Source organism: Entelurus aequoreus, linkage group LG27, assembly GCF_033978785.1.
Source record: "Entelurus aequoreus isolate RoL-2023_Sb linkage group LG27, RoL_Eaeq_v1.1, whole genome shotgun sequence".
In the NCBI taxonomy this organism is placed as follows: Eukaryota; Metazoa; Chordata; class Actinopteri; order Syngnathiformes; family Syngnathidae; genus Entelurus; species Entelurus aequoreus.
The window spans coordinates 13,811,400-13,831,879 of NC_084757.1; the positions used below are offsets into that span (position 1 = coordinate 13,811,400).

At 38.9% G+C, this 20,480-nt stretch overlaps 1 protein-coding gene across 7 annotated transcripts in view; it reads right to left on the bottom strand.

Moving 5' to 3' along the window:
• Nucleotides 1–20,480, bottom strand: part of osbpl1a (oxysterol binding protein-like 1A) — a 176,556-nt gene that overhangs the window by 19,417 nt on the left and 136,659 nt on the right. For all 7 annotated transcript variants that reach the window (XM_062038758.1, XM_062038756.1, XM_062038757.1 and 4 more), the window contains exons 20-24: nucleotides 15,958–16,055; nucleotides 15,708–15,890; nucleotides 13,608–13,715; nucleotides 3,481–3,570; nucleotides 111–231 (exon numbers count right to left, since the gene is read on the bottom strand). In XM_062038758.1, coding sequence (XP_061894742.1) covers nucleotides 111–231; nucleotides 3,481–3,570; nucleotides 13,608–13,715; nucleotides 15,708–15,890; nucleotides 15,958–16,055 — 600 coding nt within the window. The remainder of the gene's footprint in view (nucleotides 1–110; nucleotides 232–3,480; nucleotides 3,571–13,607; nucleotides 13,716–15,707; nucleotides 15,891–15,957; nucleotides 16,056–20,480) is intronic.

Genomic DNA, 20,480 nt, shown 5'->3' on the forward strand with positions numbered 1-20,480 from the left:
CGACAATAAAAATAAAAAAAGCCCGCAAAATCCTGAAGAAACTATAAAGGGCACATGTTCGGTAAGTGTAATATTACACATATTATAATAATGCCACAGAGAGTCAATACCTTCTTGTTTATGCTCCCTGCTCCTTTCCGGTCGTTCTTCCTGTGAGCCTCTATGGCGGCGGGATCGATGACATAAAGACAATCTGTCCACTTGCCGTAGAGCGCACACAGCTTCTTCTTGCTTCCATGCACAAAACACACACAAAACAAAGTCATGTTGTGTTTGTTTTCTTGCTGCAAGAGGGATAGTTAAACAACAAAATGAATTGCAGCTTTCTATCGGCATCTGTCGTATTGGACATTTTCTAATAAAGTAGTCAAACAAAATTTATTTTTTTGGCTTATGGAGGGGGGTGTCCGGTTTCAGTCAGGAGAAAGGAGAGCTTGGTGGAAGGCACCGGGCTGCTCCGAAAATGATGTAACGAAGGAGTCGATAGTTTCAAAGGAGTAGAGAGTAGAAAGTAGGACGAAGAGATACAGTTCAGAGCAACTTAGTCAGAATGGGCTTAAACTAACACAATGTGTTTTTCTCAGCAACATAGACTTTCGGAATGAGCGAATAAAAAGGGAAAGTTGCTACACTCAGGATGAATAAACTACAGCAAGAACAGTACAATTATAAAACATACAATGGTATATAATGTCGTATTGGAAAATTTCTAATAAAGTGGTCAAACAAAATTGTCTATTTTTAGATTTTGGAGGAGGATTGACAGGTTTCAGTCATGAGAAAGGAGAGCTTGGTGGAAGGCACCTGGCTGCTCCGAAAATGATGTAACGAAGGAGTCGATAGTTTCCAAGAAGTAGAAAGTAGGAGGAAGAGATACAGGTCACAGTAACTTAGTCAGAATGGGCTTAAACTAACACAATGTGTTTTGCTCAGCAACATAGACTTTCGGAATGAGTGAATAAAATGGGAAAGTTGCTACACTCAGGATGAATAAACCACAGCAAGTACAGTACAATTGTAAAACATACACTGGTATATAATGTCGTATTGGAAAATTTCTAATAAAGTGGTCAAACAAAATTGTCTATTTTAGATTTTGGAGGGGGGTGGCAGGTTTCAAACAAGAGAAAGGAGAGCTTGGTGGAAGGCAAATAAAAAGGGGAAGTTGCTGCACTCAGGATGAATAAACCACAGCAAGAACAGTACAATTGTAAAATATACAATGGTATATAATGTCATATTGGAAAATGTCTAATAAAGTAGTCAAACAAAATGGTCTTTTTTTAGATTCTGGAGGGGGTGGCAGGTTTCAAACAAGAGAAAGGAGAGCTTGGTGGAAGGCGAATAAAAAGGGGAAGTTGCTACACTCAGGATGAACAAACCACAGCAAGAACAGTACAATTGTAAAACATACACTAGTATATAATGTTATATAAATGTTTTCCAACACACTGTTGCAGCCTAACTTGTTTTTAAGTGTGTGCTCTACTTATTTCACAAGTTCTGTGCGTTAAATGCACAGCAAAAAAAAACAACCTTTATCTCACATTTCCCAATGAGCCATCTGCTAAGTGTTTTTGTGTAGTTCCCTGTAATCCCTGCTGGCTGGCATTCCCACAGTTTCCAAACACATTTCTGCGAGAGCGGTGTTTTAAGCCACCAAATTACTAACTGAATAGATAATTAATAATTTGCACGGTAATTGGAGTCCGGCTAAAGTACTTCACGCTGCCGGTTCTGATTTAAAAATGATCAAAACTAAGTATACTTAAAGCACATTAAATCGTACTCGGGCTCAAAAGCGCAATGAAGGATGAGAATATTCCGGTATGTTGAATGGCTGCCGGGCCAGATTAACGACGTGTTTGGTGCAAAGTCTTTCATCTTCATCACGGCAAGTGTGAGCGATGCCATTGCTACACTGCAAAAACTGAAATCCAAGTAAGATGAAATATCTCAAATAAGGGTGATATTTGCTTATTTTCTGTCTAAATAAGATAATTCTTCTCACTAAGCAGATTTTATGTTAGAGTGTTTTACTTGTTTTAAGGGTTTTGGTCCTAAATGATCTCAGTAAGATATTACAGCTTGTTGCTGAGATTTGATGACCTATATTGAGTAAAACATGCTTGAAACTAGAATATCAACTGTTGCAAAGCTGTGTCATCAACACTCACAAGTATAGAACTGCTTTTTTAAAGTAATAATTTCTTACTTCAAGCATGAAAAAAAATATCATGATGCATACCGTATTTCCTTGAATTGCCGCCGGGAATATAGTATTCGCCTGCCCGGTTAAACTCGTTTCGCTAAATATTTAGCGCATGCTTGGCACTTCCGCTGGGTCTAATATGAGTCATTAAATGACTCCCACCTCCTGGTGGTAGAGGGCGCTAGTGATCCTTCTTGCGACTACCAGTACTGCAGAAGACCGGTGCTGCAGAAGAAGACAACAAGCAGCAAGCTGAGCAGCGATCATTTGCTTGCACTTTTACCATGGAGGATTACATATCTAAAATAAAACAGTTTTCTAAACTGGACTTTCAATCGAAGCAGGAGGTAATAATTGAAGGAATATCTCCAGAGACTTTTAAAACTGAAGAAAGATAAGGAAGACTGCCTTTGATCAGAAGCAGCTGCACATGGACATCATTTAAGTAAAGGTAAGACCATAATGACGTTTTTTTTATATTAAAAGTGCTTTTCATGATAAGGTAAGCGCCGGAGTGAGAATAGGTTTTAAAATAATTAGCGCATGCTTGCCCATCCCGCATGCTTTTGGTAAGCGTAGGAGTGAGAAGAGGTTTTAAATGAATTAGCGCCCCTGCGGCTATTCAAGGAAATACGGTATCATTATGTCAAGATAATGGCACTAGCATTTACTTAATTTAAGAATATTTTTCAACATATTGAGCAAAAAGGTCTCTTTTTTTTCTACCAAGAAAAGAGCACTTAGTGAGAATATACTTATTTTAAGGTATTTTTGAGTTCATTGAGGTTAGCTAATTTTACTTGTTTTGGAAAGTCTTGACAAGCCAAATTTTCTTGTTCTATTGGCAGATAATTTTGCTCAGTTCAAATAAAATACCCCTCATTTTTGTATTTTTTTTTCTTCTTGTTTTTGAACACTGACTTTTTGCAGTGTACTTCCTACTCAGCACTAGGGCTCGGTGTAATGGAAGTGCACGAGGAATAAAGACGGGTGGGCAAGTTTCTAATTACACTTACATGTGAAACCAGTTACACGACAAGCTGTCGGAGATTAATATGAGCAATATGTGTAAAATCAATGGGCCAGGTCGTGATTTTTTTTTTATATTTTAAAAAATTAGTATCACATTCTAAACATTTTCTCCAAGTGCATTTCCATCTTTATTTTTCTTGCGCTGCAGGCCGATAAAAAAAAAACAAAAAAACGAGCTAATAGCCCCAAATTACCCCCGGGGCTGAGCTTTGCAAACCCCCTTGTGTGACGTTTACCTTTTATCAAGGATGTACCCTTCAACCTTGTGCAGTTCTTTGCCGAAAAGCCCGCACGGTTTAAAATTCAGGCAGCATCTTTCTCCGGTTCTGGACAAACAGACAGGAAGAGAAGCACTGAGGGAGCGCAGACAACAATGCAGCATGTTCACAGCTAAAATGAGGTAATTCCACAGACACATCCAGACTATTCAGGCTCCGAGGAGACACCGAGCAATACGTTTCCTGCTTCGGCACGACAAATTGCAACCTGATCTGATTTGACAGGAGCAGAAGTGTTTACGTTGCCTTTCATGCCCAATCTAGATCAAATCGGGATTAAACTCCCCTTGACTCCATAGACATATGCAAATGTGGAGCGGAAGACAAATGTAATTTATCGCATTGCTCCAAGCATGAACCAATATTTACATTTAAAAAAATATAAACTGGGAACATCATAGGAATCATTTAAAAAACTGTAAGCAGGAAGTTGAACCAGAAGAATAAATTCATAGCCCACAAGTAAGTGGGTGACGGAGTTGAATTTGGAAATGGGAAAATTAACCCTTGTGTAATGTTCATATTGTTGTTACTCAGCCAGCGTTTGTGGTTCTGACGGACCCGTTGCATTTTGTGGCTTTTAATGCCTCACAATCAAACACTTTTATGTTCAAATACTGAACAGACGTTTACCTTATCCCAATAAAACATATGTTCAGTATTTTAACATAAAAGTGTTTGATTGTGAGGCATTAAAAGCCACAAAATGCAACGCTGGCTGACTAACAATATGAACGTTGCACGGAAAATTTCTCTGCCAGTTTCTGCATCCCACAGGGATTCTTCTTTTGTGTTTCTGCACACAAGGTTGCAACATTGTTTGTCAACACTGTCTGCTCTCATTTTCTCGCACATTTGACCCTCTGATGTTCTGTGTATCTACACTCTGTCCTCCTCCTGTCTAGGCCTGTTGTGTGTGTGTGGTACACAGAACATCAATTTCCACACTTCTATTAGACCCAGACATCTTATATGTAATAGAAATGTGTAGGGTGGGTGTATGGTGTGTGGTCATTAAATATGTATTCTTATATATGTTCTTCACAGAAATTGAGCCAAAGTCAGTGAGTCTCAGTTTGAAAAATGAATTAATTGTATCATTTTTCTTTGAATAAAAAATGAAAACGGGTTCACAGACCAGAACACCACACAAGCAGATTTGGTCACATTTTCAGTCAGATAAGAATTGATGATATGGAGATATGAATGAATGTATTTATTCCGGCAGACAGACATATATAGCAACACTTCATCACTCTTTGTAATATGACAGACATGCAACGGCACCCACCGAAAAGGGATGCAGGGAAAAAAAAGCAAGAATGCTTATCCATGTCCCGCCCTTAATTTACAATCAACTTATATGTTGGTTATATAGTCCAAGTTTCAACAGCAGATTTGATGGATACATGACAATTTCAGAACAAGAATAACATCTTGCCTGGGGTATCTTTCGTCTTCTGAAGCCTTGTCTGGTGTGTTATGTCAATTATTCCACAGTGAGTTCTTTTGCACCTGTGTCCCACAGTTGAGATAGTCCAAACAACTAGTCATGTTTTTGATAGTTTCCCAACAACATATTTGTTTTACCGTAAGGTTGAACACTCTTAGGCTAGAAGTTTAATTTCTCACATAATCACGTTACATCAAACATATATTAATGTTGTTGCCCTAGGGTAAACTGGGTATAACATATGGCACACTGACAAAGCTTAACCTATTGTTACTATAACAATCTACAAGGTTAATGTAGGTTGCTTCTCTTTCTTCCCCTCCATTTTTCTGCATTCTTTCATATCTCAAGTTATCATTACGTATATGTATTGTTGCATTTGAACAAATGTATTGTTGATAATAAAGGTAAAGTATTGGTATTGTTCATTATCAATAGCGCTATTTCTATTGGTATTCGTATTGCTCCATTTTTAGTGTAATAATGCTCATTGTCACGCTATAAAGTTTGAGTCTTGAATGTGGAATTCATCATGTTATGACACCCCTGAGTTCATGTGGACCGTCTCTGAGTGAAAACAGACTGTGTATATTTGCAGGTAGAGCCCTTTGTGAGGCCATAAACACAACTTGAAGGCTACTGTATTGGATTATATCATGTAGTTTAAGAAAATGACTCATTATGAACAGATCATTGGTATGTGCTCTAAATGGGACATAATGTATAATTCTAATTGCCTTTTTCTGGAGCTTAAACAGCGGTTCAATAGTGTCCCTGTAGGTGTGCCCCCAAACTTCAGCGCAATACTGTAAATATAGATAGAAAGGATGTATTCAACTACATTTTTTGGAATCTATATGTCAGAAAAATTGTATCTTAGTGATCACAAAACTTTTGTGTGGTCATGAGTTCCCGGCAAGAGGACAAAAGCTGTCTTTGATCTTACCAATCAGAAGGCTTGTAAAACTCCACTGTGTAGGATGGGAAGCGACATGAAGGTGTCGGTTTCTTTGATGTATTGTAATCCACAGGAAGATTTTATCTTGACCCGAGATCTACAAAGCGGCCCAAAGGCAGCGGCGGTTTACAACCCCCTTCCTTTAGAAACAGCTGTTGCCATGTAATCAGGGAAAGTCCAAATAAAGGAGGAGGCGTACAATCTTTCGTCAGAGCGTGGTGGGAGACTGTTCAAGAGCACAGCCCAGACGTTTCTCCTCAATTGAGCCAAATTTAATTCCGTCTCTGTTTAATTCCTTACTTCTTGTCTGTTTAATAGATGTCATCAGTGTTTGAACCTGACACTATATAGAGACAAATTAAATTGGAAACTGCACATAAATATACTCAAGACAAAGATGACACAAATTATTGCAACGTTATATACAATTAAAAACTCTGTAAATCAAAAGGCTCTTAACATGTTATATAACCTCTTTCGTACTTCCGTATCTCAATTATTGTGTTGAAATCTGCGGGAAAAAAAATCAGATCTCCAAAAAAATCAGATTGGGGCCACCTTGGCCTGCCGTGTGAACGTAGTCCGTGAGAGCATACAAATATTTTGGCGATATTCTAAGTTGTTGTTGTTTTTTTTAAATACGGGTGTTTCATTACCATTTTCTGCTTGCGATTTTACGTTTTGCGCATTTCTGGGTGTAATGGAAACGCAGCTATAGACAGAGAGAGAGAGAGAGAGAGAGAGAGAGAGAGAGAGAGAGACAGAGAAAGACAGCAAGACAAAGATAAAGAGAGAGAGGGGCCTGAGAGAGGGAGAGTGACACAGAGAGAAGGGGACACAGAGAGAGAGAGAGAGAGAGAGAGAGAGAGGAGAGAGAGTGAGAGAGAGAGACATAACAGACAAAAAGGTAGACAGAGAGAGGAGAGCGAGAGAGGGAAAGAGAGACAGACAGAGGGCGAGTGAGAGAGAGAGACAGATAGATGAAAGAAAGACACAGAGATGGAGAGAGTGACAGAGAGAGGGGGAGACAGACAGAGAGAGTGACAGTGAGAGAGAGACACATACCCGGGGAGAGAGAGAGAGAGAGAGACAGATAGAGGGAGAGAGAAAGGGAGACACAGACAGAGATGAGGGTTGACAGAGAGGGCGAGTGAGAGAGAGACAGACGAGAGAGAAAGACAAATAGATGGAGAGAGAAACATCGTGAGGGCGAGAGAGACAGCAACATAGTGATATATAGTGTGAGACATAGTGATATATGGTGAGATACATAGTGATGTATAGTGATGTATAGTGTGAAACATGGTGATATATAGTGTGAGACATAGTGATGTATAGTGTGAGACATGGTGATATATAGTGTGAGACATAGTGATATATAGTGAGATACATAGTGATATATAGTGAGATACATAGTGATATATAGTGTGAGACATAGTGATGTATAGTGTGAAACATGGTGATATATAGTGTGAGACATAGTGATATATAGTGAGATACATAGTGATATATAGTGAGATACATAGTGATATATAGTGTGAGACATAGTGATGTATAGTGTGAAACATGGTGATATATAGTGTGAGACAAAGTGATATATAGTGAGATACATAGTGATATATAGTGTGAAACATGGTGATGTATAGTGTGAGACATAGTGATATATAGTGAGATACATAGTGATATATAGTGTGAAACATGGTGATATATAGTGTGAGACATAGTGATATATAGTGAGATACATAGTGATATATAGTTATGTATAGTGTGAAACATGGTGATATATAGTGTGAGACAGTGATGTATAGTGTGAGACATAGTGATATATAGTGAGATACATAGTGATATATAGTGATGTATAGTGTGAAACATGGTGCTGTATAGTGATATATAGTGTGAGACACAGTGATATATAGTGTGAGACATAGTGATATATAGTGTGAGACATAGAGATATATAGTGTGAGACATAGTGATGTATAGTGTGAGATATAGTGATGTATAGTGTGAAACATGGTGCTATATAGTGATATATAGTGTGAGACATAGTGATATATAGTGTGAGACATAGTGATATATAGTGTGAGACATAGTGATATATAGTGTGAGACAGTGATATATAGTGAGATACATAGTGATATATAGTGATGTATAGTGTGAAACATGGTGCTGTATAGTGATATATAGTGTGAGACATAGTGATGTATAGTGTGAGACATAGTGATATACAGTGACATACATAGTGATATATAGTGTGAGACATAGTGATATATAGTGTGAGACATAGTGATATATAGTGTGAGACATAGTGATATACAGTGAGATACATAGTGATATATAGTGAGATACATAGTGATATATAGTGATGTACAGTGTGAAACATGGTGATATATAGTGATATATAGTGTGAGACATAGTGATGTATAGTGTGAGATATAGTGATATATAGTGTGAGACATAGTGATATATAGTGATGTATAGTGTGAAACATGGTGATATGTAGTGTGAGACATAGTGATGTATAGTGTGAGACATAGTGATGTATAGTGTGTTAAATAGTGATATACAGTGAGATACATAGTGATATATAGTGAGATACATAGTGATATATAGTGATGTACAGTGTGAAACATGGTGATATATAGTGATATATAGTGTGAGACATAGTGATGTATAGTGTGAAACATGGTGATATATAGTGTGAGACATAGTGATATATAGTGAGATACATAGTGATATATAGTGAGATACATAGTGATATATAGTGAGATACATAGTGATATATAGTGTGAAACATGGTGATATATAGTGTGAGACATAGTGATATATAGTGAGATACATAGTGATATATAGTGATGTATAGTGTGAAACATGGTGATATATAGTGTGAGACAGTGATGTATAGTGTGAGACATAGTGATATATAGTGAGATACATAGTGATATATAGTGATGTATAGTGTGAAACATGGTGCTGTATAGTGATATATAGTGTGAGACATAGTGATATATAGTGTGAGACTTAGTGATGTATAGTGTGAGACAGTGATGTATAGTGTGAAACATGGTGCTATATAGTGATATATAGTGTGAGACATAGTGATATATAGTGTGAGACATAGTGATGTATAGTGTGAGACATAGTGATATATAGTGAGATACATAGTGATGTATAGTGATGTATAGTGTGAAACATGGTGATATATAGTGTGAGACATAGTGATGTATAGTGTTAAACATGGTGATATATAGTGTGAGACATAGTGATATATAGTGAGATACATAGTGATATATAGTGAGATACATAGTGATATATAGTGTGAGACATAGTGATGTATAGTGTGAAACATGGCGATATATAGTGTGAGACATAGTGATATATAGTGAGATACATAGTGATATATAGTGTGAAACATGGTGATATATAGTGTGAGACATAGTGATATATAGTGAGATACATAGTGATATATAGTGTGAAACATGGTGATATATAGTGTGAGACATAGTGATATATAGTGAGATACATAGTGATATATAGTTATGTATAGTGTGAAACATGGTGATATATAGTGTGAGACAGTGATGTATAGTGTGAGACATAGTGATAAATAGTGAGATACATAGTGATATATAGTGATGTATAGTGTGAAACATGGTGCTGTATAGTGATATATAGTGTGAGACATAGTGATATATAGTGTGAGACATAGTGATGTATAGTGTGAGATATAGTGATGTATAGTGTGAAACATGGTGCTATATAGTGATATATAGTGTGAGACATAGTGATATATAGTGTGAGACATAGTGATATATAGTGTGAGACATAGTGATATATAGTGTGAGACATAGTGATGTATAGTGTGAGACATAGTGATATATAGTGAGATACATAGTGATATATAGTGATGTATAGTGTGAAACATGGTGCTGTATAGTGATATATAGTGTGAGACATAGTGATGTATAGTGTGAGATATAGTGATATATAGTGTGAGACATAGTGATATATAGTGTGAGACATAGTGATGTATAGTGTGAGATATAGTGATGTATAGTGTGAAACATGGTGCTATATAGTGATATATAGTGTGAGACATAGTGATATATAGTGTGAGACATAGTGATGTATAGTGTGAGACATAGTGATATATAGTGATATATAGTGTGAGACATAGTGATATATAGTATGAGACATAGTGATGTATAGTGTGAGATATAGTGATGTATAGTGTGAAACATGGTGCTAGGCGTGGCAAAGTTGGTAGAGTGGCTGTGCCAGCAATCGGAGTGTTGCTGGTTACTGGGGTTCAATTCCCACCTTCTACCTAGTCACGTCCGTTGTGTCCTTGGGCAAGACACTTCACCCTTTGCCTCTGATGGCTGCTGGTTAGCGCCTTGCATGGCAGCTCCCGCCATCAGTGTGTGAATGTGTGTGTGAATGGGTGAATGTGGAAATACTGTCAAAGCGCTTTGAGTACCTTGAAGGTAGAAAAGCGCTATACAAGTACAACCCATTTATCATTATTTATTATATAGTGATATATAGTGTGAGACAGTGATATATAGTGTGAGACATAATGATGTATAGTGTGAAACATGGTGCTATATAGTGTGAGACATAATGATGTATAGTGTGAGACAGTGATATATAGTGTGAGACATAGTGATGTATAGTGTGAGACATAGTGATGTATAGTGTGAGACATAGTGATATATAGTGAGATACATAGTGATATATAGTGTGAGACATAGTGATGTATAGTGTGATATATAGTGATGTATAGTGTGAAAAATGGTGCTATATAGTGATATATAGTGTGAGACATAGTGATGTATAGTGTGAGACATAGTGATGTATAGTGTGAGAAATAGTGATATACAGTGAGATACATAGTGATATATAGTGAGATACATAGTGATATATAGTGATGTACAGTGTGAAACATGGTGATATATAGTGTGAGACATAGTGATATATAGTGTGAGACAAAGTGATGTATAGTGTGAGACATAGTGATGTATAGTGTGAGACATAGTGATATACAGTGAGATACATAGTGATATATAGTGAGATACATAGTGATATATAGTGATGTACAGTGTGAAACATGGTGATATATAGTGATATATAGTGTGAGACATAGTGATGTATAGTGTGAGATATAGTGATATATAGTGTGAGACATAGTGATATATAGTGTGAAACATGGTGATATATAGTGTGAGACATAGTGATGTATAGTGTGAGACATAGTGATGTATAGTGTGTGAAATAGTGATATACAGTGAGATACATAGTGATATATAGTGAGATACATAGTGATATATAGTGATGTACAGTGTGAAACATGGTGATATATAGTGATATATAGTGTGAGACATAGTGATGTATAGTGTGAAACATGGTGATATATAGTGTGAGACATAGTGATATATAGTGAGATACACAGTGATATATAGTGAGATACATAGTGATATATAGTGAGATACATAGTGATATATAGTGTGAAACATGGTGATATATAGTGTGAGACATAGTGATATATAGTGTGAAACATGGTGATATATAGTGTGAGACATAGTGATGTATAGTGTGAGACATAGTGATGTATAGTGTGTGAAATAGTGATATACAGTGAGATACATAGTGATATATAGTGAGATACATAGTGATATATAGTGATGTACAGTGTGAAACATGGTGATATATAGTGATATATAGTGTGAGACATAGTGATGTATAGTGTGAAACATGGTGATATATAGTGTGAGACATAGTGATATATAGTGAGATACATAGTGATATATAGTGAGATACATAGTGATATATAGTGAGATACATAGTGATATATAGTGTGAAACATGGTGATATATAGTGTGAGACATAGTGATATATAGTGTGAGACATAGTGATGTATAGTGTGAGACATAGTGATGTATAGTGTGTGAAATAGTGATATACAGTGAGATACATAGTGATATATAGTGAGATACATAGTGATATATAGTGATGTACAGTGTGAAACATGGTGATATATAGTGGTATATAGTGTGAGACATAGTGATGTATAGTGTGAAACATGGTGATATATAGTGTGAGACATAGTGATATATAGTGAGATACATAGTGATATATAGTGAGATATATAGTGAGATACATAGTGAGATACATAGTGATATATAGTGTGAAACATGGTGATATATAGTGTGAGACATAGTGATATATAGTGAGATACATAGTGATGTATAGTGTGAAACATGGTGATATATAGTGTGAGACAGTGATGTATAGTGTGAGACAGTGATATATAGTGAGATACATAGTGATATATAGTGATGTATAGTGTGAAACATGGTGCTGTATAGTGATGTATAGTGTGAGACATAGTGATATATAGTGTGAGACTTAGTGATGTATAGTGTGAGACATAGTGATGTATAGTGTGAAACATGGTGCTATATAGTGATATATAGTGTGAGACATAGTGATATATAGTGTGAGACATAGTGATATATAGTGTGAGACATAGTGATGTATAGTGTGAGACATAGTAATATATAGTGAGATACATAGTGATATATAGTGATGTATAGTGTGAAACATGGTGCTATATAGTGATATATAGTGTGAGACATAGTTATATATTGTGTGAGACAGTGACATATAGTGTGAGACATAGTGATGTATAGTGTGAGACAAGGTGCTATATAGTGATATATAGTGTGAGACATAGTGATATATAGTGTGAGACAGTGATATATAGTGTGAGACATAGTGATGTATAGTGTGAGACATAGTGCTATATAGTGATATATAGTGTGAGACATAGTGATATATAGTGTGAGACATAGTGATATATAGTGTGAGACATAGTGATATATAGTGAGATACATAGTGATATATAGTGTGAGACAGTGATATATAGTGTGAGACATAGTGATGTATAGTGTGAGATATAGTGATGTATAGTGTGAAACATGGTGCTATATAGTGATATATAGTGTGAGACATAGTGATATATAGTGTGAGACATAGTGATATATAGTGTGAGACATAGTGATGTATAGTGTGAGACATAGTGATGTATAGTGTGAGAAATAGTGATATACAGTGAGATACATAGTGATATATAGTGAGATACATAGTGATATATAGTGATGTACAGTGTGAAACATGGTGATATATAGTGTGAGACAGGGATGTATAGTGTGAGATATAGTGATATACAGTGAGATACATAGTGATATATAGTGAGATACATAGTGATATATAGTGATGTATAGTGTGAAACATGGTGATATATAGTGATATATAGTGTGAGATATAGTGATGTATAGTGTGAGATATAGTGATATATAGTGAGCCATAGTGATACAGTATATAGTGTGAGACAGAGAGAGATACAGAGAGATGGACTGAAAGATAGAGAGAATTGACAAAAAGGACTATAAGAAAGAAAGTTCAGTGAGATGGAGCAGAAGTGATCTGAAGACAAGTAGCACTCATCCATAAAAGAGATGCCTCCAACAAATAACATACTGTGTTATTAAGGTGTTAACGGGCCTCAGTGGGTACTAGTGTTTGGTCAGCAACAGGAACATTACACGCAGTGGACTGATTGAGACGTGGCGTCGACCAGCAAAAAAGACTTTGGGGACGAGGCTGCTCTTACCTGTGGTTGATGACCTCCACACTGCCGTACTGCTCGATCCACAGCTGGCCCACAATGATGTTGTGGACACAGCAGGTAGGGTTGGTCCAAGTGTACGCCTCATTGTGCCTGCACACACACACACACGCACACACACACACACACACATTTGACAGACGGAGCTTCGCTGCATTTGTTTCCAGCCTTCATTAGAGCCAGGCACATGTTTGACACAAAGCAGCAGCACAAAATGTCACAGACTAATGTACTGAAATAATGATTAGGATCCGGTTAATTACAGCACGGGTCCATAACCTCTTTTGCACCAGGGACCGTTTTATCCTGTGGCAAAAAGACAGCAACAAAAGGTGCATGAAAAACACAACTCACCTTAATGCAGAATTAAGTCTGTTTTTTCCCTTAGCTATAAACCTCTCCAAAGACTTGTTTTTTTTTTTAAAAACTCATTTTCGCTGGCTTGTGAGCTTATCTTTCGACTAACGTAGCTGATGCCTTATACGCCATCGTCGAAGAAAAGAGCAGACTAGATATACTTGCCATTAGTTCCAATGGATTTCTATGGTTTTATAGTTCTATTCTCAAACTTACGTATTCATATTTTGAGCAATATTTCATATTCCAAAGATTAGAGATGAACAAATAAGCTCTGCTTCTTCCTACTCCTTTTCGGACATGTTGGAATGTCAGTGTTTCCCATAAACTGCCAAGATACCTGTGGCGGTGGGGGCGTGGTCACCATGACATCATCAAGTAATTTGCATAATTTACTACAATGATATGATTTTCTCTAAAAAGGCTCAAAAAATGTATACTTACTAATTAATAATAACAGTTTTGTTTTAAACGTCCATCCATCCATCCATCCATCCATTTTACAATATAATTGCAACACTTTATGTACATATTTATATACAGATTTGAACAATAAGTTATTCACTGAAATATATGTATTAATTGTGGGTCTTACAAAAAATATATCTTATAAAAATATAAGAGCTAAAATGTCTCTTAAAGCTCTGCCCCTTTAATTAGTGCATACTAAATAATTTAACTTTAGCCTACTACTACAACCATATTACTTACCAGCAACATAAAGTGAAACAGAGGCAGAGGTGTCCTGCCACAGTCAGTAACAAATAAACAGAAAACAGTAGTGGTGGTAGATAGACACAAAGCTTCATCAAACATCTGATCCACTGAACAAAGAGCTCCAAAAATCTTGATCCTACACTTCTCTTTTGTAAAGTAAATCTGAACAGCCGATATGGGCATCTACATCAACTATATGATTTGCCTGAGAAGCTGGACAGGACACAAAAAAACAAAAAACAAAAAATAAATAAATAATTTTTTTTTAATTTTTTTTTGTGGCGGCCTTAAATCTTTCGTGGCGGGCCGCAACAAATAAATGAATGTGTGGGAAACACTGAATGTGGAACTGTAAACATTAAAAAAATCACAGAACTTTCCTCCAGAAGGTCTTATCTTTGTCCATGTGATGTCAGATGAAACAAAAATGAAACTGTTTGGCCACAATACCCAGCAATATGTTTGGAGGATAAAAGGTGAGGCTTTTAATCCCAGGAACACCATATCTACCATCAAGCATGGTGGTGGTAGTATTATGCTCTGGGCCTGTTTTGCTGCCAATGGAGCTGGTGCTTTACAGAGAGTAAATGGGACAATGAAAAAGGAGGATTACCTCCAAATTCTTCAGGACAACCTAAAATCATCAGCCCGGAGGTTGGGTCTTAGGCGCAGTTGAGTGTTCCAACAGGACAATGACCCCAAACACACGTGTAAAGTGGTAAAGGAATGGCTAAATCAGGCTACAATTAAGGTCTTTAGAATGGCCTTCCCAAAGTCCTGACTTAAACGTGTGGACAATGCTGAAGAAACAAGTCCATGTCAGAAAACCAACACATTTAGCTGAACTGCATCAATTTTTTTAAGAGGAGTGGTCAAAAATTCAACCAGAAGCTTGCCAGAAGCTTATTGCAGTGAAACTTGCCAAGGGACAAATTAAGTAGGGACCAATTAAGTAAAATGTTATGATTCCGTTAGTGAAAAGAAGTATTTTCATAATAATAATGTCCTTACTTGGGTAGCTCCAGCGTGATGACTCCTTTGGGCTCCGCCTCCACGCTCTTGCCCCAGAACTTGAGTTTCGGGTAGATGGACCCATGGAACACAAAGTCCTGCTGGAGGCCCTCGGCGTGAAAGGCGCTAACAGGAGGATGGTGGCTAACTTGCTCCGACAGGAGCCGGAAGCCCAGGTCCTCCCTGGATTGATGGGTGGCAGCAGGGATGAGACGCAGGGATTGATGCCGGAACCGATCCCAGTTCTTACCTGACCAGTTCGTAGGTTTCTCCCAGCAGTGGGTTGAAGGGTTTGCCCGTCCTCTCCCACTGGGACGCCACGGCAGACACAGCGAAGGCCGCCACGCACTGTAAAATAATAAATAATTAAATGTAATAAATTACGCATAAAAATAGCGGGTTTCTGGGTACGAGTTAGCATCTTGACTAGGGATCGGAACGTGCGGTCAATGGAAGCGGGTGAGGCAAACAAAAAAATAATAAAACCATAAAATAAATATTTGTCTATTAAAATGTTACAATTAGCGGGCCGTGCGTTTCCCACCTAGGCCTTCAGTGATGTCCTACTTAAATAAATCCATCCATCCATCCATCTTCTTCCGCTTATCCGAGGTCGGGTCGCAAGGGCAGCAGCCTAAGCAGAGAAGCCCAGACTTCCCTCTCCCCAGCCACTTCGTCCAGCTCTTCCCGGGGGATCCCGAGGCGTTCCCAGGACAGCCGGGAGACATAGTCTTCCCAACGTGTCCTGGGTCTTCCCCGTGGCCTCCTACCGGTCGGATGTGCCCTAAACAGGCGTTCGGGTGGCATCCTGACCAGATGCCCTAACCACCTCATCTGGCTCCTCTCGATGTGGAGGAGCAGCGGCTTTAGTTTGAGCTCCCCTCGGATGGCAGAGCTTCTCACCCTATCTCTAAGGGAGAGCCCCGCCACCCGGCGGAGGAAACTCATTTCGGCCGCTTGTACCCGTGATCTTGTCCTTTCGGTCATAACCCAAAGCTCATGACCATAGGTGAGGATGGGAACGTAGATCGACCGGTAAATTGAGAGCTTTGCCTTCCGGCTCAGCTCCGTCTTCACCACAACGGATCGATACAGCGTCCGCATTACTGAAGACGCCGCACCGATCCGCCTGTCGATCTCACGATCCACTCTTCCCTCACTCGTGAACAAGACTCCGAGGTACTTGAACTCCTCCACTTGGGGCAAGATCTCCTCCCCAACCCGGAGATGGTACTCCACCCTTTTCCGGGCGGGAACCATGGACTCGGACTTGGAGGTGCTGATTCTCATCCCAGTCGCCTCACACTCAGCTGCGAACCGATCCAGTGAGAGCTGAAGATCCTGGCCAGATGAAGCCATCAGGACCACATCATCTGCAAAAAGCAGAGACCTAATCCTGCAACCACCAAACCGGATCCCCTCAACGCCTTGACTGCGCCTAGAAATTCTTTCCATAAAAGTTATGAACAGAATCGGTGACAAAAGGGCAGCCTTGGCGGAGTCCAACCCTCACTGGAAACGTGTCCGACTTACTGCCGGCAATGCGGACCAAGCTCTGGCACTGATCATACAGGGAGCGGACCGCCACAATCAGACAGTCCGATACCCCATACTCTCTGAGCACTCCCCACAGGACTTCCAGAGGGACACGGTCGAATGCCTTCTCCAAGTCCACAAAGCACATGAAGACTGGTTGGGCAAACTCCCATGCACCCTCAAGGACCCTGCCGAGAGTATAGAGCTGGTCCACAGTTCCACGACCAGGACTTTAAATAAAACTCTCTAAGTAAAACTACTTAAATAAAAACCTCTCAAAATACCATAATTTATGTCGCCACATGACCACGGCTTGAAAAATACTATTTGTCACTAGTGTACAAAACGGGCTATTTTTCGGCGCATTTAAAAATCAATAAACCCGTATCGGACACCGTATAAGCCATTGGTACCGCTTGTAGTTAGTTGATTCGAGTGGAAGTGGCAGGCAAACCATTTCACCGCCAGGACATCTTAACCCGTTTGCGGGGGTCGGCCGACCTCGTTTCACAAGATTTAGCTTCTCTTTAAATATCCTTCTTGAAAATGCCCCTGCAAACATATATCTGCCATATAATCAACGTTTTGCTCTGCTTTTTTGTTGGTTAAAAAAAGTGAGTGCCGCTGATTTCTCCGCTGGCCGGGTATGGCTCCGGTGCCACTTTCTGCTTTCGTAAATCACAACATGTGATTGGATACTCGGGAGTGACGAGTGAGTATCCAATCACAGTCACGTTTAACGTAAGGCAACTTGTGATCTGATTGGCTATCGCACCTGTCTGTTAAACTGCACAGTTTCTTCTATGGAAGAAAAGAGCATAGATTTACAATAAGACTAGATATACTCGCCATTAGTTCCAATGGATTTCTGTGGTTTTATAGTTTTACACTCAAAGTTATGTATTCATATTTTGTGCAATATTTCGAAGATAAGGCATGAATAAATAAACTCTGCTTTTTCCTACACCTTTTCGGACATGTTGGTATGTAGAACTGTAAACATGTAACTGTAAACATGTTTGGAAAAACCCCAGTTATTAATTTTATCTATTTATTTTTTCTTTGATTAATCATTGTTGCTGTTTTGTTTTGCGTTTCTTTTTTTAACATGTCCGAAATAAATATTTACAATGCAATTACAAAAAAAAAATAAAAAAAATACTTGTTTAATCGGGCTATGTCCAATAAAACCAGCACTTTAACTTACTATGCCAAGGGTATGTATGCTTTTTACTCTTCATTCAGCACACTTATTATATGCAACAATTTAGCACACTTGCATCTAGCACTTTAGCACTTCTCCGTCTGCCTTATGCACTTTAGCTACTATGTTGACTTTATTCTTAATCTGTTCTGAACTAAGGTCATGTAGCAATCTACTGTTTAATATGGGTCTCCATATAGCGTCCATAGCGTTTCTACTCGTATGGATTCTTTATTCATCACTCCAAGCAACGTTTGTAAGTTTTACAATGTCACCATTTTTACTTACTAAACCGTCCCAGGTGTGATGTCTGTGGGAGTGTTTTGATCCATATTTGTACTAATCGTAATGTAATGAAGCTAGCGTCGTTAGCATTAGCTAATATGCTAACACGTTTCCAAATTAGTGTCGGTGTTAGTATTATCAATGTACAAATGCATTCTGTTTGTATTGTTTCAGTTAAAAAACACTTTACTAAAACGTCAACAAACAGTTTTTGAGTCCGTTTAGCTGATTGGAGAGCTAGCTTCCGCAGCTCGTGGGTCCATGACGATGGCTCTGTTTTGTTTGGTCAGCCGTTTTACTGCCGCATGTTAGCGGTGGTTGTCGTGATTTCAGGATTCAGGATGCTTTATTATTGTCCAGAACTGAAATTACATTTTCGGCACAGTCCCACTAAGAGTAGACATACGTTACAGGGAGACAAGACGGGACCGCCAACGGATCAGCCACTTACGGCGCTCCTTAAAAAAGGTGGGAAAAAGGTGATATTGGGAAAGGGGGGGAAGTGTAAAAAATATCAGTCAAAGGCTGGAACCTCGGGAGGAGGTCCAGACTGAATCCAAGGGAAATAACCTCATTGGCCGTAGCACACATAAACAAGTTACATTTAATCACAACAACTCGCAACAGAGGGGTGGGGAGTTGGGGCCCTGGAGGCCGGCATGCTGCTATAAAGCGCTACTCAGCCGTCCATCACCCCCCGAAGGGGAATCAAGCGGTGGTGAAGGCGTTGGGTGGGGGTGGGGTGTGTGTTTGTGTACATGCCCCTTGTCTTTGGGTGTAGTGGTGTTGTGTCCATAGGCCCGCGGCCGTTCTGCATGCAATGCAAGCAAAGTTCGACTTCCAGGTGTCGTTGAGGAGGGAGGGAGGTCAAAAGCGTCCATCTTTGAGAGTCCTTGGGGATGTTTTCAGAACAGCCTACTCCTGTTGTTGCAGCGTCAAGGCCATTCGAGGGAGTCAAATTGTAGATTAGGATTTTTGTTTTTCCGCGAGCAGACATTACAAAGGCTTGTCTGTTCTATTCGTCCACGTTGGCTCTCATATCCAATTTTTCCCTTTCAACAAGCTTCTCCATGATGTGATCCATCTTGCGATTCAGTTCAGAAATCGCCCCAGACTGTGATCCCACAGCCCGACCCAATCCTTCAATTGCAACGAACAGCCTTTGGGCTCCTTGAGTGGCTGCCATCGTCTTACGGATTTGACGATACACCAGAGCAATGCCCAGCCCAGACTGGTACTAAATCCTCAAACACAGGAATATGCCAAGAAACTGGTGTGACAAGCCGTGACAGCGTGACAGGCGCCGTTTGGAAACAATTAAGGAATGTACACTGTGTTCCAAATTATTATGCAAATTGGATTTGAGAGTCAAAAACTTTTTTGTTAATTTTGTTTTTCCGTTAAACTCATGGATGGTACTGTGTCTCAAGGCTCTGGCGATCATTTACATCAATCTCAGGCACCTGGGATAAATAGTCTCCCAAGTGAGCCCAATCAAAGGAAAACCGCTTAGAAGTGATGTTCCACATTATTAAGCAGGCCACAGGTTTCAAGCGATATGGGGAAGAAAAACGATCGCTCTGCTGCTGAAAAGCGTAAGATAGGGTATGAAAACATCGGCTATTTCCAAAAAACTTATGCGTGATAAGCGAAATGTGAAGAAATGTGTTGCGGATTCAGAGCACAGGCGAGTTCGTGCACATAAAGGCAAAATTAAAAAAAGTCTCTGCCAGACAACTTCATGGGAT